Here is a 26106-nt window from a genome sequence, read left to right as displayed (position 1 = left end):
GAGACCGAGACTGAGACTGAAGCTGAAATATATATATATATATATATATATACATCTACATATACATATGTATATATATATATATATGTATATATGTATATGTATATATATATGTATACATATATATATATGTATACATATATATATACATATATACATATGTATATATGTATATATATACATGTATATATAGATATATATCTATATATATATATATATATATGTGTACATATGTATATATATATATGTGTGTGTGTGTGTGTGTGTATACATATGTATATATATACATGTATATATAGATATATATCTATATATATATGTATATGTATATATATATATATCATCATCACCACCAACAATGCTGTGCATGATTTTAGCAACAGAGCCTCCTCTTCATGAACATGTAGAGAGTTCATTTTTCATACCAAACACATACATCGAACAAAAAAAAAAACCCGCATTTCAGACACCCAAGATCCTTAGGGCTCAGATCCCCGTGTCTGCATTGGGGCTACATTAGACTTGTCTACCCTTCCATTCCACAACTCGGCATTGAATGACAAATATTCCCTTTCACGTAAACATCACCCAGCCTGCCTTATCCCACCAAAACATTTAAGCTCATAAAAATGAGTTTATAACGATTTACATAGTCCCGCATTTTAAAAAAATGCCAATGAACTTAATATAGCAATAACTTGCCCAGAATTTTAGTAAACAAATCGATCCATTTGCGGACACAATTATAATCATCACAGATATGTCAACATCATGAATGCTATTTCTACACAAGGAGCCCACTACCAAAACATGGACAACGATACAACATTTGAAATGTCTACAATACGTTCTATGATCTTGATATTTCAAGGTTGAAGCGTATTGCAAGAGTTCATTGTATCCAAATATAAAAATCTTGGCTATATCATCAGACTCAGCTTTCTTGCAAGCCCATACTGTCTTCCATAATACCTGTATTGATTTTGGCAACCTTATTAATCCATGTAGTCAAGGTCCTCTGTAATGCCCACCTGTCATTTGCATCACTCATGACTAAGAAATTCTCTCCAAAAAAATGTCTGTTCCTTCAAAATGATTTCTGAAAATAAAAGATCGAGTTTAACAGGAGGTTCTTTTGGTTTTATACCAGTAATATTCAACATTAAAACCTAAACTCTCAATATGAGGGCACATTTCTTACCTCCTTATAGACAAGTTCCAATCTGTCTTTCGCCTCTGGAAAATTAGTAGAGCACCAATGTTGTAGCGCAAAAATATTATCTACAAAATGAAAAGTATCCGACTGCAATATCAACTGATAAATCAGAAGTCCGGTACCAGCTCGTCTTAAAGTCATTAACACCATTTAGATAGACATGTCATCCTTTCAAAAGGACAAACATGCTCTAGCAGCTATAAATGTGGATCCCAAGATAAGAAAATCCTGGAATTATAAAACCACAGATTAACAACCAGCAGAAAACAAATTTTAAAAAAAAGAAACCTGTCCAACGGTTGACAGCTGCATGAGCGACGTCAGAAGCATTCTCTACAAAGGCCAAATTCAATGAGGAAAGAAAGACCATTAGTATTGATTGACCTTAAAAGTTCAAAGCAGAACTCATTTGCTTGAGAAGATGATCTTCCAAGCACGCCTTTTCGATACAGTACATTGTGCTCAAAACCATTGCTGTGAAAAATAGCCATACAGTCTGACCTTTGTAAAGAAAGTAGAATTGTGTAGTTTTGCAAGGGAATGTGTATTTTCTCAGCTGCAGGAAGGAAGAAAGAGAAGGTGGCCACTTGCAGACCCAACGGTTACTAGTTCAAGTTAATGCACTTTGAACAAAACAAATATGTTTTGTTCTGACAAAACACAACATTCACCTGAGGCTAGTGAATCGGGCGAGAAATGGTGCAAGGCAGGGGATTCGGGTAAAGACTTTGCCTCAGCTATGCTTATTATGTATGGTGCTGCAGCATACAATCCTTTAGCATTCACTACTCTTGATTTATTGATGGATATACACTGTGTAACAACTTGCTATCATCTTTAAAACAAGGGGAATGCAAACATTATTATCTCTAACATAATCTGCTATCAATGCTTGAGAGATCTAAACCTCTTCAGCAGACCAAGACAGAGGAAAACACCCATGTAGGGAAGTCATGAGATGAATGATCTATTAACCCCCTCTAGAACTGACCAGGTTCTATTTGGACAAACCTTAACTGCTAACTCATGTAATCTCTTGCTGCACTATTGCAGATTATACATCATCTAAGAAACTAGGAAAACCCAGTCTCACATTGATTACTTCTCTAGCTTCAAGCATCCCAACATTTGTTTTCTATGCTTCCATATTTCCGATCTAGCTACCAATATACTTTGAATCAGCTAGCTTGGCAGCCAGGATTTGCAGAAGAGTCGTAAAATTAAGAAAAGAGAGCAAAAAGTCTTTTACAGAAGACCTGACCCAAGTTTGTTGGCAAAGACAGGTATGCGACATGGGTCCCCCTGAAGGGGATCACTTTGTCCATGTATCTGCTGAGTCAGAAAGGTATGAAAGAATGATTAGAACAATTGCTTTTTAAGGTTTACAAGGGAAGATGCTGATCAGAAAACGGGACCTAATTTGAAACATAGTGGATAATCGCATCAATGGACCACGCCTGCATATGCCCAACAGCTTCCTCAAGGATACAAGAAGGCATTCCCGTAGCACTAGCAGGTGCTCCAACTGTGGTAGGCATTGGCTCATTCAGACCAGTACCCCAACTCATAATTGGTTGGCATTGACTCATCTACTGGTTGAGATGCACATTTTGGTGCCATGCTGCCCTCTCGAAATGAATAATGACACTAGAAGGATTTAACTCCAAACTGATGGGCAAGGTCAACCCACAACTACTCACAGGGTGTAGCAACAACACACTCCTCTTTTAATCCTGAGTGCTACCTTCTCCCAGTCTCTGCTCTTCCCCCCTTGTGCTCTTCTCTCATCCCTCCCGGATAACCCCAGCCCTCACCAAACTGTAATAAACCATCAAGGGAAGTCCCTTTTCACCCCTCTATCTTTGCTTGTCACCCCTCCTAAACCCCCATCGTTGCTCCTAGATCTTCACACTCCTCAACTGCACCTTCCATGACCTCTTGGACCTGGGCATCAGCCTACAAGTTCACTTACTCATATTGGATCCTACTCAAAGTATGCACACAAGCAAGCATGTATAAATCTTCAAACTCGGATTTGGAAATAGACAGCAAGGTGCTGCAATCTAAATGTCAACAGATATGTCTACAATGAATAGGACCAATCAAATACAAAAGGTAGCTGCTGCTCCACTGGCGTTACATCTGTTGCGAATCATCCTGCTCTCTCTTTCTGCTGCATGCCTCTTAATTGAGGTCCTCAGTGGCTTAGGGTAGAGCACCAAAATGCCTTCTTCAGCATTTATTATGCTCCTTGAAGAGCTCTACACATGTGCTGAGGGCTACTGGATCTGTCGTTTGCTGATGCTTTTGCTGTGCTCTGCTGCTGCCAAATACCCTGTGCCTGCCTGGAATGCACCCTGCAATGGCTTGTCTGATGTACTAAAATGTGTACCTCTGCCCCTGCCCTTTTATAGGGCTGAAGCCCCTTGAAATTTGGCTGCAATCTGCCCTGCTTCATTCTTTACGAACAGCTCTCTTTATCTCTTCATGGAAACCATCACATAAACAGCAAACACTCTCTCTTTTTCTCTCCCTCACTCTCCCTTCTCTTTGCAAACACACTAGGGCCCAAGACAATCGTCGGGCTGGACCCCCCCGAAGGTATTTTATTACTAGGAATATTTGAGTACAGAGAGTTCAGCGTGGAAGCTGTGTTACCAAAATTTTACAACATGCATCAAAAATACAAAGAAGCTCAAGGCTCATTCTTTTGGCAAGCTGCCACTTGTCTAATTTCTAGCCTAATTCTAATCCCATGTCTATGGGTAAGGTCTTATGGGGTCTTCTTAGCACTTGGTCACGCAAATAACTCCCAATCGCTCGCGAGGCTCCGCAATGACCAAGTCTGGAATCTTTTGCTATACCTGTAACAATTAAATAAAGCGCATAACCATGGCACCCATTCATTGTTAGCGCTTCTCATGCGAATAATAATCTCTGGCCTGATCCTAGTCATTGTGGGCGTCCCCACCAAGTAAACATAACACATAAACATAGAACAATTTCTCTGGTTGACCAAGGCCAACCCTCTTGGTCATAATTAAGAGTGTTGACCGATAGTCAAAGCGCCTTAACTACGGCCAAGTCTCTCCAGTTGGCATCCCTCTCCAACTGAAGTTGGCGCACCTTGGTTAACGAGGTTAACCCTCTTGGCATGAGCCAAGTCTCGTTGACCGAAGTCAACATTCACAAATTGCTTGGTTAACCGCAGTTAACCATCTTGGCCGAAGCCAGATCTTCCTAACCGAGGTTAAGTATCTTTGACCGGAGTCAAGACTTTGACCAAATGAAGGTAACTCTTTGAACATAGTTAAATAAAAGAAGAACTTATTAATTATGATCAATAAATGGTCAACTTATGCTTTGACTTTGGACTATTTACAACTTGGTGGCATCCCCTCGGCTTCTTTTCAGTTGACCTCAATTGAAAAGCTTCCTTGTAAACATTCAAAAGCTGTGGATGATCAGACAACATGTCCTCATCCATCCACTCGGCATCCAATGCCGAATAATTCTTGAATTTTACAAGATACCTATAAAATTCCTTGCCTTGAGGGCCCTTGCGTACAGTATGATACACAATCTGCTCTAGCTGAAGGACCTCTCTAGCTCATCCGCTTCTTGTGGATCCTCGATTACTGGCTCTGAAGGCTCTTGCCCCTATAATTTCTTTGGAAGACTCACATGAAAAGCATTGTGAATCCTCCTGTATGCGACCTCATTTATTTCTCCTGTAACCCTAAAAGGGCCATAGTATCTGGGAGATAACTTTGCATACACTTTCTACTTGCCTTTAAACTTGTGGAGCCTAGCTTTCTCGAACTTCAAAAGTACCCAATCCCCTTCCTCGGGATCTAACTATCTCCTATGCTGATCTGCAGCTCTTTTATGCTTTTCTTGAGACCTTTCAATTGCTGTCCGGACTTGCCTGAAAGCTGTTTGAAGGTCTCTCACAAACTGATCAGCAGCAAATATTTCATCTTTGGTCCTCAGGATAGGTGGCAAGATCACCTTCCCATAGATGACCTCAAAGGGGGCTTTCCCTGTGGAGCTGTGAACTATATTATTGTAAGCGAACTCCACCAATGGTAGGTACATTTCCCAGTTTGAACCTTGGTCACCCACGTAGCATTTCAGCATATCCAATGCTGTAGAATTTTCTTCCTCACTTAGACCATCTGTCTGGGGATGAAACGAAGAAGAAAATTTCAGATTCATCCCCATATTATCAAATAAAGATCTCCAGAATAGACTGGTCATTATGGGATCTCGATCACTAACAATTGACTCAGGCATACCATGGTGCTTAAAGCTCTGCGCCATGAAAGGACGCCCACAATTGACGAGATTTCCGACTGTTTGGGGCAGTGCATTGTCGACAAGGAAGGTGCATGCCACTTCATCGATGCCGAAACAACCATCATTTGCACGCACAGAGTCGATGTCGCTACCTTCAACGATGAGCTTGTGGAGAAATTCAACACTCCCGAGATGATTGTGCATGTTCAAATACACAGTAACGCCGCGAGCGAACCAGCTCTCAAAGAATGGTTGGAGGACAAAAGCTTCAATGAGATAGGAAAAATTTGCGTGGGGGCGAAGGCAATGATAACGGAAAACATCGACCTCGCAATAGGTGCCGCAAATGGAGCAATATACAAAATCAAGAGCATCAATGCAACTAGCAGAGGAGAAATCAACGATATCACTGTCGTCGTGGACACAACAGCGGCCGTGCTCACATTACGATGCTCAAAGCATCAACGAAAGGCAATAAATGGAAAATGGTTCCACAAGTACATTTCCACTAACCCTAGCATACGCTATCACAGGACACAAATCCCAAGGCGCAACCATATCCAACAAAGCGCTGCTCATATTTCGAGAAGTGTTTGCCCCTGGCCTAGCATACGTGATAGATACCCATCTTTCAGGGAATAGTGACTGGTGGACTGCCCCTCTTGTACTTGCTGTAAAATCTTACCAAAATCTGCATCATTAGCATATTGTTCCCTCATGTCTTCCAGATGCCGATGATAAGCAATAGTCACATTGTTCGCCTAGGGTCTTCGAGACAGGGCATCTGCCACTCTGTTCCTAACCCCCAGAGTATGGACAATCTGAAAATGATACATTGACAGCATGTTTGCCCATTTCATATGCTTTTCGAAGAGTTTTGTATGAGTCAAAAAGTATCTCAGACTTTGGTGATCTGTTTTAACTGTAAAATCTGCACCCAAAAGATAATGCTTCCATGTATGGATGGCATGAATTACAGCCAGCAGCTCTTTCTCATAGATTCCCAGATATCTCTCTACGTCCCGGAGTCTCCTGCTCTCATAGGCCTCTACATGACCATTCTGATGCAATGCAGCCCCAACACATTCCCCACAAGCATCACAATCCACATCGAATGGCTGATACAAGTCTGGAACTATGCCTCTCTTTAAGTGTGGTGAATGATGTCTTTTGTGGAATTCCCCATCTGAAAGCTACATTTTCCTTAGTAAGATCGTGAAGTGGAGCGGCTATGTCCGCAAAATGCCTGATAAATCTTTTGTAGTAAGAACACAAGCCTAGGAAACTACGGACTTCATGCGCGGTTTTCAGCTCTGGCCATTCCTGAATGGCTTGGATCTTTGCCGAATCCATCCGTATCCCATCTTTGGATATTTTATGCCCCAAGTAATGGATCTCTTCCAAGAAGAATTCACTTTTCTTGCTGTTTGCATAGAGCTAGTGATTTCTCAGCTCTTGAAATACTGTAGCAAGATGTTCCTTGTGCTCTTCTTCGGCTTACAAAAGACAATAATGTCATCGAAGAACGTACCCATGAACTGGCTGCAGTGTCGAAAGATACGACCCATCCTCCTATTGAAAGTAGCTGGGGCATTAGTCAATCCAAAAGGCATCACTAGATATTCATACAACCCAAAAGTAGTGCGGAACAACGTCTTATGCACATCCTGAGGCTGTATCCTCACTTGGTGATAGCCACTCTAAGTCTATCATGCTGAAAATTGAAGCCTCATTTTAACTGATCTAGCATATCATCAATGCATGCATCTCTTTTATTTTTGCAAAACTCTGATTTTTTATGCTTTCTACTGATTTTATGACAGGAAAATGACTACCAAATAGGTGAAAATTGATGGCAAAACTATCTCTGCAACTGTCTCTCTTTCTTTTCTTTTTTTGGGGACAGTAACGGGATGAGTAACTGGCTGGTTACACTAACCAAACTAGTTGGTTCTGGTCTGGTTAGTCTGTAATTGGACCTCTAACCAAATTAACTAGATTCTGAAGTAATTGCGCCAGACTAGAATTTGGTTAGTTGAACCAATCTGGTCTGGTTAGGCTGACCAGACTAGTTAGCTATGATCTGGTTAGGCTGACCAGACTAACCACACCCTTAACTTGAGTCAACTAACCAGAGTTAACTGAACCAAGGTAACTGCCATGTCAGCACCTATAAGCCTGCCACGTTTATGCCACATCAATGCTGACCTAGCTTCCTGCCACGTCACCTCTGTGCATGCCACACGCACGCTTGTGCCACGTCATCATCTACGTGTCATTGCCATGCCTTCCTTCACCACGTCCGTGACTCTGCGTGGGGTTTGCGTCACTTGCGTGGGGTATGCTCAGCACCGTGACGCATACACGCAACACCTTAGGAATTCCGTCGGTGGAGATGTCAATACACGTGAAGGCACCTCTGTGCAGAATAATCACTTTACGCTGCCTCACGTGCTTTGCCTACCTTCACCATGCATCCACAACGCTCACAACAACCATAGGTGAAATCCCCATCGGAAACCTTCGCCTGACGACCATTCGAATCCCATCGTGAATTCTTCTCGAAGCTTCTGTTCGTGGCTCTACGCAATGACCACGATTTCGTCAAACTCGTTCCACGTCAATTCCCTTCTGTCGCAGCTAACAAGCAGCGCTCCTTCCAAATCACCGACCCTTAGCATATTATATAAATCCTCCTGTACTCACAGCGTCACGTGACGCATCGTCTGGCATTCCACGACACCAATGAGAAATCCCCATCAAAGGCGTCCTTATCCCGTCACGTTAGTCTCTGTCATGAAGCTCCACGCCTACCAACTAGCACCTCTCGGGTCCACACCTTCGTCAGTGGCTTCATCACTCTTTGCGATGAGAGCTTCTCACACAGCATTTACGCTATGACGGTTATCCCTTGGTGAATCAACGTTGATTCCTTCTGCTCTCTTGCTGCATCGTCACAGCCTAAGAAGGCCATGAGCCTACACTCTAATACCAATGCAATCTGCCTTGCTTCATTCTTTACGAACATCTCTTTATCTCTTCATGGAAACCATCACATAAACAGCAAACACTCTCTCTTTTGCTCTCTCTCACTCTCCCTTCTCTCTGCAAACACACTAGGGCCCAGGACAATCGTCGGGCTGGACCCCCCAAGGTATTTTATTACTTGAGATATTTGAGTACAGAGAGGTCGGCGTGGAATCTGTGTTACCAAAATTTTACAACATGAATCAAAACTACAAAGGAGCTCAAGGCTCATTCTTTTGGCAAGCTGCCACTTGTCTAATTTCTAGCCTAATTCTAATCCCATGTCTATGGGTAAGGTCTTCTCGGGTCTTCTTAGCACTTGGTCACGCGAATAACTCCCAATCGCTCGCGAGGCTCCACAATGCCCAAGTCTAGAACCTTTCCTATACCTGTAACAATTAAATAAAGCGCATAACCATGGCACCTATTAATTGTTAGTGCTTCTCATGCGGATAATAATCTCTGGACTAATCCTAGTCACTGTGGGCGTCCCTACCAGGCAAATATTACACATAAACATAGAGCAATTTCTCTGGTCGAACCCTTTCGGTCATAATTAAGAGCGTTGACCGACAGTCAAAGCGCCTTAATTACGGCCAAGTCTTTCCAATCAAAGTTGGCACATCTCTCTAACCGAAGTTGGTGCACCTTGGTTAACGAGGTTTACCCTCTTGGCGTGAGCCAAGTCTCATTGACCAAAGTCAACACGGGAAAAGGATTTTTGTCTTACCTCCAAGTGCAGTGGTTCAATTGCACCCAACTTAGATGTATTTTGTGGGCAATGATCAAGTGCAATCGCTAGTCTCTTTAGAGCACTGTAAATTGCATATGCCAGTGTCAACATCTTTCTACAAAATAAATCCTCTGTTATTTCTCTCTGACCGAAGTCAGCACTTTAATTGCTTGGTTAATTGCGGTTAACCATCTTGGCCGAAGCCAAATCTTCCTAGCCGAGGTTAGGCTTACTTAACCGAGGTTAAGTATCTTTGACCAGAGCCAAGAATTTGAGCAAATGAAGGTAACTCTTTCAACATAATTAAACAAAAGAAGAACTCATTAATTATAATCAATAAATGGTCAATTTAGGCTTTGACTTTGGAATATTTACAGCTTGGTGACATTGGCTGACTCTCCTGTTGATTGTCGTTGTCATGACAAGAGAAATCACTAATCCGTGATTAGTAGACATTAGAACATTACTATATATTATATGCCAATGGTGTTGTATTTATGATAGACACCGAACGAATTGTTAAGGTGGTGGATCATCTAAGTAGATAGGGCTAGTCGAGCTGCAGCCACTCCTTCAAATGGCATCAAATTTGGACATGTGACACTTATTTTATTAATAAGATGTGCACCCACGTGTCTAGGTCCAAGGGGCAATAGGAAGGGAAGGGTGCATTAAGGTGCATTGAATGGTAGATGCATGGGTCATAGGCTAAGGGTGGGTGTAAAGGGGAAGATGGAACTTGCTGCAGTACGGGCTGACATGTGGACTGTATGGATCTGTACAGCGCTGGAGAAGGGCCTGACAGAGGTGCAATGAAGGCGGGACTGTTGGTGCAAGAAGGCACCTGCATGGAGGATATGGAGGAGCAGCAGTAGGGCTGCAAAGGGCCCTGGCAGCAGCACAAGAAAGCAGCAAGGGGGGGCTGGCCCCTTGCCCTTATATAGGGCTGGTTGGGCTGAGCCAATCAAGTTGGTTGGGCCAGCCAACCAGGTCGGCCAGCAAGCAGGCAACCAGTCGGCCCATTAAGGCTGACTGGGTCAGTATTTTTGAAGGGGCCTTGGGCCTAAAAAAGGGCCCCCTTGGGAGGCATTCAAACATCCAACAGTTCAGCACACAAAGCAGCAGACAGGAGCAGCCTGAAGGCACTCTCTTGGGCCTCATCCTGGAGGTAAAGGAGAGTATAAGATGTGCTGCAGATTGCGCTCTCAAGGGCTGGACCTTGGCTGCCTTCTAGGGCAGTGAAACTAGCCTCAACAACGTAAAGGGTAATAGGATCCACTTAATTACAGCATACACAGAAAATTGGCAAATAAATATGCACCACATAATAAATCACAGGGGAGCTAGTGGCCACTGCCCAACAGCATAAGTCAACCTTTCTTCGCGAGGAAAGAAACCCAAACGCAATAACTAGCCAGCAACCAATCAGGGAACGGCAAAAGTAAGCAAGACAAGCCTTCTTCTACCCAATATCCACAAAAGAAAGGTCACAGGGACTGGAAAACCCTAGATCCTGCAGAGAAAAGCTGATTCTGCCTTGGCACAGACCCCGAAAGAATCTTAGAAGAGAGCACCCATGCCTAGAAAGTTACCAAAATCAGCAACACCCAAAAGACTCCAGAAACCAAATCGCAAGTTTCCCTACAGAGCTTGGACAGCTTGGTAGCAAATCGCAATCTCCTATAGTAGCCTGGACAGTCTAGAGACAAATCGCAATCTTTTGTAGCAGCTTGGAAACACCTGGAAACAGCCCTCGAACAAGACGCAATCACTTGGCACAGCCCAGAGGACCTGGAAGTGAAATCACAATCTATAGAGGACACCTTGGCTGAAATCGTAATCTGCAACAGGCTACGAGATCATGTGCGATTTCCTCTGGCAGGCCCTGGATGCACTGGAACTGGCCCTGGCTGATGACAATTTTCCCTGGCAAGCTCTAGAAGCTTTTGACAGATGACGATTTGCTCTAGCAGCACCTGGCAGGCTCCAGCAGCTCACAACTGATGATCTGGCTCCTTCTGGAACTGATTTTGGCCCTCTGAGTCCAAAAGAAGGACTCTGGGCTCTTTTTGGAGTCCTGTGCTAAAATTAGCAATTTTTAATTTCACCACTCTTTTGACCCCCCTGTTGCACACTTTGGCCCTAGGAACTAATTGCCTAGTAACTGGGCGCACATTCACTATTTCCAAGGGCCCACTAAGGAATTTTAATTCCCCAAGTCCCGCCTCTTGAAAGAAGGCAAACAGCCTCGATTGCCTACAAACCAAAACGAAAAGAAATGTTCGATGCGACCTCTTGGGAGTACACATGATTGGTTTGTATCGGCCCATACACATTGGTCAATGCATGGCACTACGTAGAGGACATTTGGCAATCTTCTATTAGCACATCAAAGCTGGTAGATTTGGAGGCTTCGGTGCATGGCGACTTGGCGACTCTTCATGATCTCCACACAACATGCTGGTGGAGAACTGTGGGCAGTGGCTCCTATGATATAGTTTGAAGAGTCGCTGAGCTCTCTCTCTTGGTCCATATGTCACCACAACGTAAACATCCTAAGTCAAAGTACAGTTAACCATTTATATGATCATAATTAAAGAGTTTTCATATGTGTTAATTATGGTCAAAGAGTTCTTTTAATGGTCAAAGAATTGACTACGGTCAAAGATACTTGACTCTGGTCAAGTAAGCCTGACTTCAGTCGGGGAGACTTGGTTTATTACCAAGATTAACCAAAGAACCACAAAGTTGACTACGATCAGAGAGTGTTGACTTCGGTCAACAAGACTTGGCATGAGCCAAGAGGGTTAACTATGGTTAACCAAGATGTGCCAACTTCCGTTGGAGAGACTTAACTATAATTAAGGCACTATAATTAAGGCGCCTCGACCCTTGGTCAAAGCCTCTTAATTATAATCAAGAGTGTTAACTCCGGTCAACCAAAGAATAAATATATTTTTTTATATTTGTTATGTGTGCACATGTGTTCAGTGGGGATGCCCACCGTGACTAGAATTAGTCCACAGTGTGTTATTTGCATGCAAGCCCTAACAATTTATGGGTGCCATGGTGGTGCGCTTTAATTAATTGTTGCAAGTACCAGGAAGGGTTATTTTTCCCTAAGCACTACAGAGCCTAACAAGCATCTAGGAGGCGGTTCTATCAAGCAGCTCTACGCTGAACTTTTGTTGTAGCTCTCTTCATAAATAAAAACCTTCGGGGGGTCCAGCCCGACGTTTTGCCCTAGGCCCTAGTGCATCTATAGAGAGAGGGAGTGAGAGAGAGAGCATATGAGAGAATATTTGCAATAATTATATGGTGCAAGGTTTCATTGGTATCAGAGCAATAGGCTCACCCTCTTCCTTAAGAAGGTGACGATTCAAGCGAAGGAGTATGTTAGCCTGTGGAGAGCAGCGGGCTAACTTGGCGTTTCAAGTGCTGGCAGCTATCAATCATAGTATTTCCAAAGAATAAGGCAGAGGCACCTAGGCAAATGAGCAACGCTGTGTTCAGTGGAGAGTCCCGACAAGGACTTTGAATGACTGCCGTTAAATTCTGCATGTGTAGCCTGCGTGGCGTAGCATCAAGGTGTTGAGTGAATACACGCCTTGCGGGACGTGAACGGAGATTACCAGTGTGAGATTGAGCCTAGTGCTAAGGATGACCATCACTGACAATTAAAGGGCATTCTACACTATTTTCATCTCGGTGTTTTTGGTCCAGTGTTTTGGGTTATGCTTGGTTAGCCGTAAAGGCTTGCTTTGGTGTCGCAAGGAGGCAACGTAGGCCATGGAGGCAAAAGGAAGCGTAGGCTCAGGCATGTAGAGCAGGTAAACGGTGATCGTCGCGATTGAACCAATGCTTGGAAACGTCACCGAACGGGGACGGCTAGCACAAACGGACCTTCACGTACGCTCCCGCGACACGCGACACTACCCAGCTAGCCAAGGTCATGGCTTTTGCTGACGTGGCCAGGATGTACACGTGGCACACGCAAGCATGATGACGTGGCGTTGACACGTGCGAGCTAACATGGCAATGTACAGTTCAGTTGCTGACATGGTAGTACACGTGGCAACCAGACCAGATGCTAGCGTGGCATTGACACATGGCATACAGGTAGCTGATGTGGCAGACCATGGGTTTATCTAACCTAACCTTGGTTAGTAGACTGGTTAGAGGTCCAGTTAGTTGATCCAACCAGACCAATTTGATCACTATAACCAGATTGTGACCAGTCCAATTAGTCTAGTTGCAAACTAACCAAACCAAAACCAGTCAGTCTGGTTAGAGTAACCAGCCGATTACTTCATCTAGTTACTATCCAAAAAAAAAAAAGTTGCAGAGACAGTTCTAGCCATCAATTTTGTATCTATCTGTCAGACTCTTACAGGCAGAAAAGCAGAGAAATCAAAGATTTGCAGAAAATAGAAAATGTATGCCTTTGTGCATTGGAAAGATGAATCAGATGCATTCTGAGTGCTTTTTGCAGCAGCCAGAAAAGGGGCAATACAATTGTTGATGCTTTGGCAACTTTGTGGGTTTATGCTTTGAGTTGACAGCCCATTACTGGCACAAGTTGTGAATGCAAGACACCTCTTGCTGAGGTACTTTCTTTCTGAAAAGCAAAGGCTGAGTGCATCAGTTGCTTACATAGTGTGTGTGAGAGAGTTGCAGATCTCAGACAAGTTGCAGAGATGGCTTCATAGCAGCATGCCCAATCATCCCATGAGGAAATGGCAGAGTCTAACCAAGTACAGTAGGCTGAGGCTATGCAGATAAATAAAGAGAATGCCTACAGAGAGTTGATTACTCAGTTGGGAGAGGCAACAAGCGATCCCTTGTTTCGCAGGATGGTACAACCTCTTTTTGAGGTAAAGCCAGAGAAGCCTCCCCCTGGAGCAGATCAAGAAGAAGTGGTGGTGAGCAAAAAGAGGAAAAGTGTAGGTCCTCTTCCCAAGAAGAAGAAGGCGAAGCATTAGCCTAGAAAAGTTCAGTGAGTCCTCAAAGCTTCGTATGGTTGGTTTGCACTTGACTGGTACAGCCAGTGCATGGTGGATAGCTAAAACAGCCAACTATGTAGCCCCCAGGAAATGGAAGGACTGCAAGAAAGCTTTCTATAAACCGTTTATTCCCAAACAGTTTGGGGATCATGTCCTTCTAGGTTGGGACAGCATTCATATGGAAGCACAAGATACAGTTGAGTCTTACAATCAGAAATTTTGGGACGCGTGCAGGTTTCGCCTTTCAAGAATATTTCTGACAAAACTCACGAAGTACAGGGCAGGACTCACTCCAAAGATACAGGCCCAAGTGAACACCAAAGATATTGAAGAAATATCAGATCTCATGCATTTAGCCAATGTGGCTAGTCTCATGTACATGCAGGATCCTATTGGTGTGCCTTCACTACAGGCAGGGTTACTAGGGGATAAAAAGCCAGCGACCCCCAAGTTTGAAACAAGAGAGTTTCCCAAGGCTCAGAAGAGGGGATTTCAGCCTCAGAAGCTGAGGGGAAACCATGTGCAAAAGCCCTATAAGGGAAGACCACAGTTTACCCCTGAACAAATTGAAACTTTCAAGAAAGCGGGTAAATGCTTCAGGTGCGGAAAAGAGGGGCATGTGGCTACCCAGTGCCCAGAAAAGCCTTCAACTTCGAAGGGAAAAAAGGTAGACAAGCACAGGGACCGCAAAAGCCAATGGCAAGAGGAATTCCTGACATATTGAGTCATGTTTCAAACCCAGAAGAACGAGAATTGCTGCTGTCATGGGGCAAAGTCAGAGACCAGCAAGCACTGATTTTATTTGATCCAGGGGCTACTGATAACTTCATATCAGAGGACCGAGCCCTGAGGCTGGAAATAAAGATGGAGGAGTTGGGCATGGCTTTGGATGCCCATTAGATGTTCTATGGGAACCCTGTGCCAGTCACTCCCTTGATAGGGAAGCTCCGTCTTCATGTACAGAGTTATGTGGATCAAGAAGACTTCTTCATTTCTCCACTGAAACATCATGATGTAGTCTTGGGTTTGCCTTGGTTTCATCACAAGGCAATGAAGTTAACTCTTCCTAAAAGAGTGCTGGAGTTTGTACATAAGGACAAAGTACATCGTGTGGTTGCTAGGAATAGAGGGAAAACTATTCCCATTGTATTAAATAGTTCTGTTGGAAAAGAAATAAAGTCTGCAGTTTCAGCTTACATGATTTTTGTAAAAGAGAGAGATGTGGAAATGCATGCTGAAATAAGTGAGGCAGATCACAATAAATTTCAATTTCTTGAAGATTGCTTTTCTGACGCTTTGCCAGGGGAGCTACCCCCTGGGAGACCTAAGGATCATGGCATAGAACTCATTCCTGGCAGCGAACCACCCAATAGGCCCCCAGACAGAGTTAGTGCAACTCAGCGAGAAGAGATTATGACTTAGGTGCAAGACTTGTTGTCCAAGGGGCTGATTCAACCCAGTTTTTCTCCTTTTTGTTCCCCTGTACTGCTAGTACAGAAGAAAGATGGCTCATTCCGTATGTGCGCGTCGATTACCGCGCACTGAACAAAATGACCATCAAGAATAGATTCCCTATATCGCACATTAATGATGTGCTGGATCAGTTAAATGGAGCTTCAGTTTTCAACAAGATAGACTTAAAGAGTGGCTATCACCAAGTGAGGATACAGCCTCAGGATGTGCACAAGACAACGTTCCGCACTACTTTTGGGTTGTATGAATATCTGGTGATGCCTTTTCGATTGACAAATGCCCCAGCTACTTTCAATAGGATGATGGATCGTATCTTCCGACCCTACAGATAGTTCACTAGTACCTTCTTCGATGACATAATTGTCTTTTCTAAGTCCGAAGAAGAGCACAAGGAACATCGTGCTATAGTGTTTCAAGAGCTGAGAAATCATCAGCTCTATGCAAACAGCAAGAAAAGTGAATTCTTCCTGGAAGAAATCCATTACTTGGGGCGTATAATATCCAAAGATGGGATATGGATGGATCCGGCAAAGATCCGTGCCATTCTCACGAATGGCAAGAGCTAAAAACTGTACATGAAGTTCGAAGTTTCCTAGGCTTATGTTCTTACTACAGAAGATTTATCATGCATTTTACAGATATAGCCACTCCACGATCTTACTAAGAAAAATGCAGCTTTCAGATGGGGAATTCCTCAAAAGACAACCTTCACCACACTCAAAGAGAAGCTGACTACAGAGCCAATCTTAATAGTTCCAGATTTGTATCAGCCATTTGATGTGGATTGTGATGCTTGTGGGGAATGTGTTGGGGCTGCATTGCATCAGAATGGTCATGTAGTAGCCTATGAGAGCAAGAGACTCCGGGATGCAGAGAGATATCTGGGAATCTATGAGAAAGAGTTATTGGCTGTAATCCATGCCATCCATACATGAAAGCATTGCAGATTTTACAGTTAAGACAAATCACCAAAGTCTGAGATACTTTTTGACTCAGACAAAGCTTTTCGAGAAGCATATGAAATGGGCAAATATGCTGTCAATGTATCATTTTCAGATTGTCCATACTCCAGGAGTTCGGAGTAGAGTAGCAGATGCTTTGTCTCGAAGACCCCAGGTCAACAATGTGACTATTGCTTATCATCAAGACCTAGAAGATATGAGGGAACAATATGCTAATGATGCAGATTTTGGTGAGATTTTACAGCAAATGCAAGAGGGGCAGTCCACCAGTCACTATTCCCTGAAAGATGGGTATTTAATGAAAGATGACTGCCTATGCATCACCCAAGAGATGAGGAAAAAGATTCTGGAGGAATGCCATGCACATCCCTATGCTGGACATAGAGGAATTACAGCAACAACTCAAGCACTAGAGAGGTATTTCTTTTGGCCAAGGATGCGGAAAGATATACATCAGTTTGTTACTGAATGCCTTCCGTGTCAGAAAGTGAAGTATGATAGACGGAAGGCACCTGGCCTACTTATGCCTCTTCCCGTGCCTCAGGCACTGTGAGAAAGTATTACAATGGACTTCATTTTTTATTTGCCAAGATCAAAGTAACCACAGGGTCCCCTCTTGAAGAAGTTAGGTGAATCCCGGCAATGGAACCACTGAAACCAGTCTCAACAACGTAAAGGGTGGTAGGATCCACTTAATTACAGCATACACAGCATATTGGCAAATAAATATGCACCACAGAATAAATCACAGGGGAGCTAGAGCGCTCCTACTCAAAAACAAGCACACCAATTGGCCCCAAACGTTGGCGCCCCTTGCGGTATTTATTTAACATTCATTTGAAGCCAAGTGGCTGATTACAAAGGTCTCTAGGAAGCTGCACCACAGGCAAACCAACGCCCACAGACTCCTCGTCCAGCCCACCCTATAATTCCCTCCTCAACTCCAAACGGTGAATGGCATCCATCACTAGACAATCATGTATCCTCAGCCAACCAAAGCATGCAACAGAGACCCCAATAGCATCCATTGTCTAAGCCACACCCGCAATTGCACGACCAAGTACCCAACCAGCCAAACACGGTTGAACAATTGCAAGACAAAGCCCTCAACAACCAAACTCTGGTGCAATCAATCAACAAAGCACTTCCAAACGGGTTGCCTCAATCTATAGCCTCTCTCACCACTGCCCAACAGCATAAATCAACCTTTCTTCGCGAGGAAAGAAACCCAAACGCAATAACTAGCCAGCAACTAGTCAAGGAACGGCAAAAGCAGGCAAGACAAGCCTTCTTCTACCCAGTATCCACAGAAGAAAGGTCACCGGGACTGGAAAACCCTAGATCCTGCAAAGAAAAGCTAATTCTGCCCTGGCACAACTGCGAAAGAAGCTTAGAAGAAAACACCCACGCCTGGAAAGTTACCAAAATCAGTAGCAACACCTGGAAGACTCCAAAAATCGAATCGCAAGTTGCCCTACAGAGCTTGGATAGCTTGGTAGCAAATCACAATCTCCTGTAGTAGCCTGGACAGTCTGGAAACAAATCGCAATCTTCTGTAGCAACCTGGAAACACCTGGAAATAGCCCGGGAACAAGACACGGTCACCTAGCACAGCCCAAAGGACCTAGAAGTGAAATCGCAATCTACAGAGGATACCTTGGCTGAAATCGCAATCTGCAATAGGCTCCTGGATCAGGTGTGATTTACTATGGCTAGTGCTTGCATGGGATGGACCCTTCGTTGAAGTGTTAGAGCATGCACAATACATTGAAATCATCTACGCCTTGGAGTTAGTTGCCATCATTCTTTAGTGTCTTGAGGTGAGCTTTGTAAATGATGAAAAACGTACAAAGCAACGAAGACAGACTGAGATAAGTCACCATTCATTGTGTTTTAGGTGAACATAATCCTCGTGGCTTAATAAAACTCGAAAAAAATACGCACATTTGCCCTTCAAGCCCCCACAGTTTGCATAAAGCACAAGCACGTGTTGGGGAACACTCGGTTAAATTTTCAATTCAATCCATTATTTCTATTTTGAGTTTAAGTCGTTAAAATAGTACTAGACCTTGATGCAACTTTTCAATAATGAAACTGCATGGGTAGAGTGGTAAGGGGCATTGTTTTTTAAATAGGGGTTTTTGTTTACGTTCCTACTCGACCACCAAGCTAAGCCTGCTCGGCGAACACTTGCACTAGTTTTTCCTTCAACCTACAAGCACAAAAATAAAACAAAACCTGTCATAACTTCTTGCAGACATCTCCGGTTCACAATCTGTCAGTTCTTGCATGAGCCTTGCTGCTCTATATACCTATTACGAGTAAATCGTTGTCTTCCTACTCTCCCTTGCTAACACGGCTGCAATATCACACCCTGGCTGAGTTTCTACTCTCCTTGCTTGATGATTTGCCTTCCAGCTCATCCTGGAAGTTCACACTTCATAACTTCACCTTTGTCACCCGCAAACATACCTTTCTGCAAATCTCTTTCTGTTGGGGAGTGGGAGAGAAGATGGACATCATGGAGAAGAGTGTGGGAACCAAAGGGAAAAATGTTCCATTGAGTTGAGAGGAAGTCCTCTCTTTTATAGAATGGGAGAGAGGGTGGCCTAAATCAATGGCACCTCTCCTACATCAAAGGAGGTAACTCCTAAATCATAGGAACTCCACAATCATAGGTACCACCCCATGTGGGGAGGCCTTGCATTACATCATCACTTATGTCATGGCCTATGGCACTAAGTGTGCCTCTTCTACACACACACACACACACAACCATATGACTGCTAGCGGATGCACACATGCACCTAGCAAGCCCTTGATCACACATATCCCAACACTTTCCACCTACAAGCCTATTCTGCAAATCGTTTACATGCAGCCCTATCCAAAAATCACACCCCTTCTGATAGCCCTATAGTGGAAGTAGACAACATGGTCTATTACTTGTACTAGTGACTGGTCAAAGATTCTTACATCACAAGTTGTCTATTGCTAAGAGTTCATGGCTTAATGAACCTGCTTCGAGGAGATTTCATTGAATGCAATCTTTTGGTATATATAACTTTGTGACGATTCTACTATGGGATTCTTTCCTACGCTCGATTTTGGACCTTTTTCACATTTTTGTATGAATTCCATCTAGAATCCCAAACAAACATTGTATATTCTTTTTGAAACATGCTATGCACACATTGGGTCCCTAGATGCCCTACTCTAAGGTCTCAACACCGCTTTTTGCATCTCCTTATATATGATAAAGGAGCTACACCAAGAATCAGCTCGTGGGGGACATGGCATCAATTTGTACCGCCTGGTGTCCGGAGCCATTCTCTAAGCCCTACACTATTTCCGTTTATGTAATATGTTAATATTCATATAGATCAGATCTTGCCATTTGATTTCATACATAGCATGACTATGTTTGAGCTTGGCCATCAAAGGTTTACAAAGTTTGGCAGCCTTTGGGGAAAGAATCCCATTAGCCCAAGCCAAACTAGGAGTTTCTAGATTTGCCATTTCACCCCTAATTTTTTCCTTACTCCCTATGAGACATTCCAGCATTTTACAACTGGTCGCTTTAGTCATCATCGTTGCTCACTCCTCTTTCGAAATTGAGGTAGTAAAACCTTGTAGTTGCACGAGTGCTTATTTTTGTATTATGCGAAAAAATCTGTAGAAAATTCTGGAATTGTGTTTTCGCTCAAGTGATTAATTGTGTGATGAAACAAGAACCTAAGCACACTCTGACAGTTCTACTATCCTCAACATACACAAAGAGATGGACCCAAGGACAGATCTTACATCTATCAGCTGTGATAAGAACACACCTCAGCCTGTTTTGCATCGTACCTCAGCAAAGTGGTACCCTGCAATCTGTTCTTCTTTAGTGAGCAAGAGATGTCGATATGCTCTTCTTTCAAGAATTCCATGTCGGCCTTTTGAAGATGTCAATAAGAGCACTCTCTCTCTCTCTCTCTAAATGCTAAAGAAACTATGGCAAGACCTGGGGACAAAAATGCAGTTCTACAAACAGGAAATTGATCCAATGGACAGGTATGAAATGCAACGGGGACGATATATCAATGTTCAAAGGACATTTAATCTGCAAAATAAGGACCAGCTCCCATGACCTAGAGGTGGAGAGGCATGTGGGCAAGACCCAGGATCCCCAAAGATGCAAGAATCTGCAAAATCTGCCCCACAAGGGAGACATAAAATGAGCAGCATGTACTCCTACAATGTTGAGCCTATGCACACCAGGAGAAAAAAAAGTGACAACTAAAAACCCTGTTGGAACAACCAGCCAAAAAGTTCGGGGGCTACCTAAAGGAGTTCCTGGAACACCGCAGCAAAGTCCTTGGGCTAGCACACAAGTTAGCTAAGCAAATACTCACAACATAGCTTTTCAAATCTATGGATGTAAAAGGACCACTACTAGTTAATAGTGGTAGATCCTGAAAGGTCTCAAGCGGACTTTAATACAATCACATCAGATCGTATCATCATTATGGTGTGTGTGCACGAGCGTGTATGCATGTGTGCTGTGGTCGTAGCTATTATATTCGCAAATAAAATCCTCAAAGACAAGTCCAAGGTGATAGATTATGGTCACAAGAGATCTGATGACTTACTCATGGATTCAAAAGTAGCAGGATCATTATCCACATAAACTTCCAGTTCAGCCTGCATACATCACATGATAAGCCAGATCATGAGAGCAAGATGACACTGTTCAAAAAGGCTGAAGGCTGAAATGTAGAGCCACCTAAGGAAAAAAAACAAGCTGTCACGTTAGGAACATGGAAAATGTAAATAGAGTACACAAACCTTTAGTACTTTATACTTCTCCTCCATTTGTTTCAGCTCCATCAAAGATGTCTCTCGTTCAGCCTAACAGTACACGCGTGCAGATAAAGCTCACAATTGTTTTCTTTCCTTATTTGACAGCTGCAAAGGTACTTTTGACACAAACCCCAACTCACCGTATCCTCCCTGCCTTTCTTGCATGACTCTCTCCGAAGGTTAACTTGGGCCTGCTGATGCTTAACCTTCTCCAAATCAGCTTGAAGCTTAGCTCGGACTCGCCTTAGCTGTCCTTCCAGCGCTCAAGCAGAGTAAATTGCACTCGTTCTCAAGCTTTTGTAGCAGTTTCAAACAAATTACTCTCATGAAAGCTCATTTGCACTCCACAGTTTGTAACATACTACCTGATTTCCGGCAGAGCTGGGAAGACTCCAAAAGTACACCTAAAGCACACAGTTCATTTACAAGAAAATGAATGCAGTAGAGCACAAAGAAGAAGGCAACTAAATAAAAATACAGATCAGTTCCAGACTGCAACGAATATCCGAAGCATTAGAAAAGGTTAGCCACCTCAATATAACTTTTCTCAACAATCATTCTCCTAGGTATGTATTTGACATTTAACCACACGATTTGGATCACTTCAGGATTATGATCAGAAACATTATCGGCTTAGATAAGAAAAGGTTAGCCACATCAATACTCTAGGTTTCTGTTAACATTCATTCTCCTACAGATGTATTTTGCCGCCTACATGTTGACTGTAACTACACAAACGCATTCAAGACTCTGATCAGAAATATGATCCAAATAAACCACCTATTGTTGAACAGTACGAAGAAGAGGATATCATCTTGCCAATTCATGAACAAGCACACAAGTGGCTGTTAAACTGGATATACAAAATGTGCTGTTGAACTCGATGAAATCTAAATTTACAATTGTAGCCAAGATTCCAAGAATGAAGGCTGCACCACCTTGAAAACAGCGACGTGCTTTAGCCATGAACAAGAGAGTGTGCGCATGAAAAAGAACACTTTAAACAGTATATAAGCGCAGACCATAACCACCTTAGCAAATGAGAATACCAGTTCCATTTATACATCGATAAGCAGTTATTTAGGCTGGCCTTGCCTTTACTAGAAACAGACTTTACTTTCTCATACCAAACGTGTGCAAACAGATGAAAACTTTCACAATCTTGAAGATTTGGCATGTAAAGCAATCAAAGAAAGAAGAAGGGCAAGAGTGTTAAAACAAATAACTGATACATACGGAGGTGCCAATCTTGTCTTTGAAGACGAGATCATCATCAACCAAACTTTGCAGCACATCCTTCACAGTCTGACTCACGACACCTTTTCTCGGGCCTAGTTTTTCCAGTTCTCTCAGCTTTCAATAGAGAAAACAACGAGTGAGTGGAAGCCCTGTTCGGCAATCGAAAACGCCTATACATAGACGGCGAAACTGAAAAAAAAAATTCCTTACAAGATAAAAATCCTGACTCTCATGAAATATCTGTAACAGCTGGCCTCTTTTGTCCTCCAAAGACAGCCCCCTTTTCTTCGACTGCAGAACCAGTAGCAAACAAAATATGGAGCTTCGTTACAGTTAATATGCGTCATCGAGCAACAAACTGACTTTTACACGTATTGCGATAGGAGCTTCATTACAGTTAATATGCGTCATCGAGCAACAAACTGACTTTTACACGTATTGCGATAAGTGCGTATGCACGTAATTGAGCACCACTGCTACAAATTTGAATCAGTAAATTGCGCATTTTGTCTTTGAGAAGGAAATCTGATGTTGAGCGCATTCCTTGGCCATTACTAACAAAATTTGAATCAGCAGTAAAGTGTGCGATGATGAACTTACCATGAATGAAGATGGCTCCCAAGCAGTCCGCGGGGGTTTACACAACAAGGTCCTGCATTTGAATCAGCGCGGGGAAGATGCCACGCATGCATGCCTAGTCATTGGTGCCACGCATGCATGCCTAGTCATTGGTGCCACGCATGCGCGATACTAATGACATTACCCTGGCCCCTCCTTGAACCTTTCTCTGAATGCTTGCTTCATCTTGTCCCATCCGCTTGCTTCAAGTTGTTAGCAGCTATCTGTCTTATTATGTGCTCTCCATATAGTTCAAGGCATCATTCATTCCTATGAATTCGAATGTTTGTCAAATACACTTTCTTAAAAAGGCTCCCAAGGTTTTGTTTTCAATGTATTGCTGAAATGTCATGCTCCTAGTGCCTTAATTTGGGAGAGGGTGTGGGTGACAACGCTACGGCTCATGTGCTAGCATGGCGCAACATGTGAACATTGCATGCGGTGAGGAGTCGTGTCGAGGGACGTCACCCAAGGTGAGGGGGAATAGGAGGAGGTGGGAGGAGACCGGTGGTGCACGTCAAGTGCATATTGAAAGAGGAAGCATGGAATATTATGTGTGTTGATTTAGCAAGGAGAGAAGCTAAGCCGAGCAAGATAGATCTTAGGAAAAATGGAGTCAAGCATAGCATAGTTTGTAGATTGGAATTCATGCTATCAAACTGGAGGTGGAAAAGTTGGCGAGTGGTGGAGTATATCTGTTTTTTAGTGGTCGTGTATTGACACTAGGTGGGTGGCACGAGTTCTTGGTGTTTGAGCGAGAGATCCATCCAGAAGGTTATTCAACTAAGTTTATGGGGAAGGAATTCTTTCTTTTCAATGTGTTTCAAAAGAAATTTGTAACTCTGTGTTGGGAGGGGCATCTATGTATGCTGGTGTTGCAAGTCTATCGATTCCCTGGAGTCCTTCATTTTTCATCGATGAATTCCTTTACAAGGAGTGCCCTATCTGGGTGGAGTTTCCGGGCATGCCTGCATGCTTGGGGAATCAGTGGATTGTATGGCTAATGCTTTGGGGAGGTTGCTGGCGGTACTTGCATATGCTTCAAAGGATTTTAGTCTAAAACGTGCCTGGATATGAAGCAATCAAAGTCAAGAGATACCGGATTTTGTGGCTGTTCAATTATCGGAAGGTGTGGTTGTCACTCAAAAGGTGGTTTTTGGACCTTTTCCGGATGCTTGTTACTTATGCCATAAAACGGGACACTATGCAAGATCATCCCCTACGACATTGGCTCATGGCGATAAGATGGAGGAATTGTCGAATGGATCCCGTGATAGTTTGGAGGACAAAGGAATGGAATCCAATGTCATGCAGAACAAAGCAAGCTACTTTGAGAAGGGTGAGTCGATCAATCTCAAGAAGAGAGATGTGCAATTTAAGGGGAAGGTCAAGGGGCAGCAGGTGGCTATGGTACCAGTTGCCAGCATCATGCATGATGTTCGGGATGATGAGGGGAGTGGATGGCCAGAGCAATTGCTGACGGCTAATGTGAAGCAAAGAAAGCTATCACTAGAAGATAGGAAGGTGTGGTTGAGCTATTCTAGAAGAACAATGAAGAAGAAGATCTCCCCGATGCTAATCACAAGAAGAGGCTCTTGGAGGTGAAATCTCGAGACCCAAAGCTGACGTAAGAGGGGAATCAAAGCAAGCCAAGATCCAAGGAGGTCTTTGAAGAGGATCAAGAACATGGCTAGGAATACGTGTGCGGGCAAAGAAAATAGGTTCAATTTACTTAGAGATGCATACAAGGCTCTGACACAATGCTATGAGGGAGAAGGAGAAACCGGGAGTTAATTTGATTTCCTTTAAGGTTTGAGGGTGTGTGACAAAGCCAACCAAAAAGGATGCCCGGCTGCTGCTATTCAGAAGTGGAATGCAAAGATTGTTTTGCTTCAAGAAATTATATCCAGGGAGAATGAAGGAGCTTGGCTACAATGTCATTGTGAATTCACCTATAAGAGTCAGTGAGGGGTAGCACTATTATTTTGAAGTTTGGTGAAGGGCTCATAGCTCTTTAGAGACCAAGACGGCCTATTTGTTCTAACTGCTCCCAAGGTAGCAAGGTTCTCCTTCAATGTAGTCTATTTGTATGCTCCGAATGACCCTCCTCCACGTAGTGAATGTTGGCAGAAGTTGGGAGATGCTTTGTTGGTTCAAATGGATTGTGGGGGGGTGATTGCAATATGAGTGAATCAAAATCTAGCAAATCTCCTGTAGGGAGAGGCTTGTCAGGGGTAGGGCCTAAATTGTGGGTGAGTTGTGCCTAAAAAAAGGCTTAATATATTGTTGTGAGATAGATCAGGAAGGGCTAAATTGTTTACATGGAATAGAAGAACAAAGGGAGAGGAGTTCAGGGCTAGTAGAATCAATAGATTTTATTTGTTTGAGGAAGGGTGGTGGGTGTATGCTCCTAAGGGGGAGAGTTTTCTCTTGAATTCTGTCAGATCATTACCCGGTAGAGTGGTCTTTTCTAGGTGACGTTGGTAGCTCATTTGATATGCCATTTAAGTTTAATAAGAGCCTATTGAGGTTTGAGCCATTTTGTGAGGAGATTAAGAGAGTGTGGCTGTAGGAGGCGAGTGGTGTGATAGACCCCTACCATGGGCCTACCATAGGTGGGACAAGTCCATAAGAGCAATGTTCAAAGTTCCCAAGGAGTGGGATAGGAAGATCAGGATTGAAAAACTCATA

The 26106-nt window shown here is 43.3% G+C and overlaps 1 protein-coding gene across 3 annotated transcripts; it reads right to left on the bottom strand.

Moving 5' to 3' along the window:
- Positions 1-614: 614 nt before the first annotated feature.
- ATMND1 (Mnd1 family protein) lies at positions 615-23540 on the bottom strand. 3 transcript variants are annotated; one of them, XM_087382878.1, is made up of 10 exons: positions 23398-23540; positions 23008-23088; positions 22795-22911; positions 21924-21962; positions 21699-21806; positions 21544-21606; positions 21348-21399; positions 1505-1549; positions 1202-1281; positions 615-1031 (listed from the first exon to the last, which is right to left on the bottom strand). In XM_087382878.1, exons 1-10 carry the CDS (start codon positions 23398-23400, stop codon positions 996-998), a joined length of 624 nt encoding a protein of 207 aa, XP_087239004.1. In that variant the 5' UTR covers positions 23401-23540; the 3' UTR covers positions 615-995. The 3 variants fall into 3 exon arrangements, with proteins under 3 accessions (XP_087239004.1, XP_087239002.1, XP_087239003.1); XM_087382876.1 differs by lacking the exon at positions 23398-23540 and adding an exon at positions 23225-23355; XM_087382877.1 differs by lacking the exons at positions 1505-1549; positions 23398-23540 and adding an exon at positions 23225-23355.
- Between the last annotated feature and the right edge of the window lie 2566 nt (positions 23541-26106).

Source organism: Dipteris shenzhenensis, chromosome 12, assembly GCF_047967505.1.
Source record: "Dipteris shenzhenensis isolate YYH24624 ecotype China chromosome 12, Dip_SZ_1.0, whole genome shotgun sequence".
Classification (NCBI taxonomy): Eukaryota; Viridiplantae; Streptophyta; class Polypodiopsida; order Gleicheniales; family Dipteridaceae; genus Dipteris; species Dipteris shenzhenensis.
The sequence above is the reverse complement of the archived record's forward strand: the minus strand, read 5'-3'. Positions and strand labels throughout refer to the sequence as shown.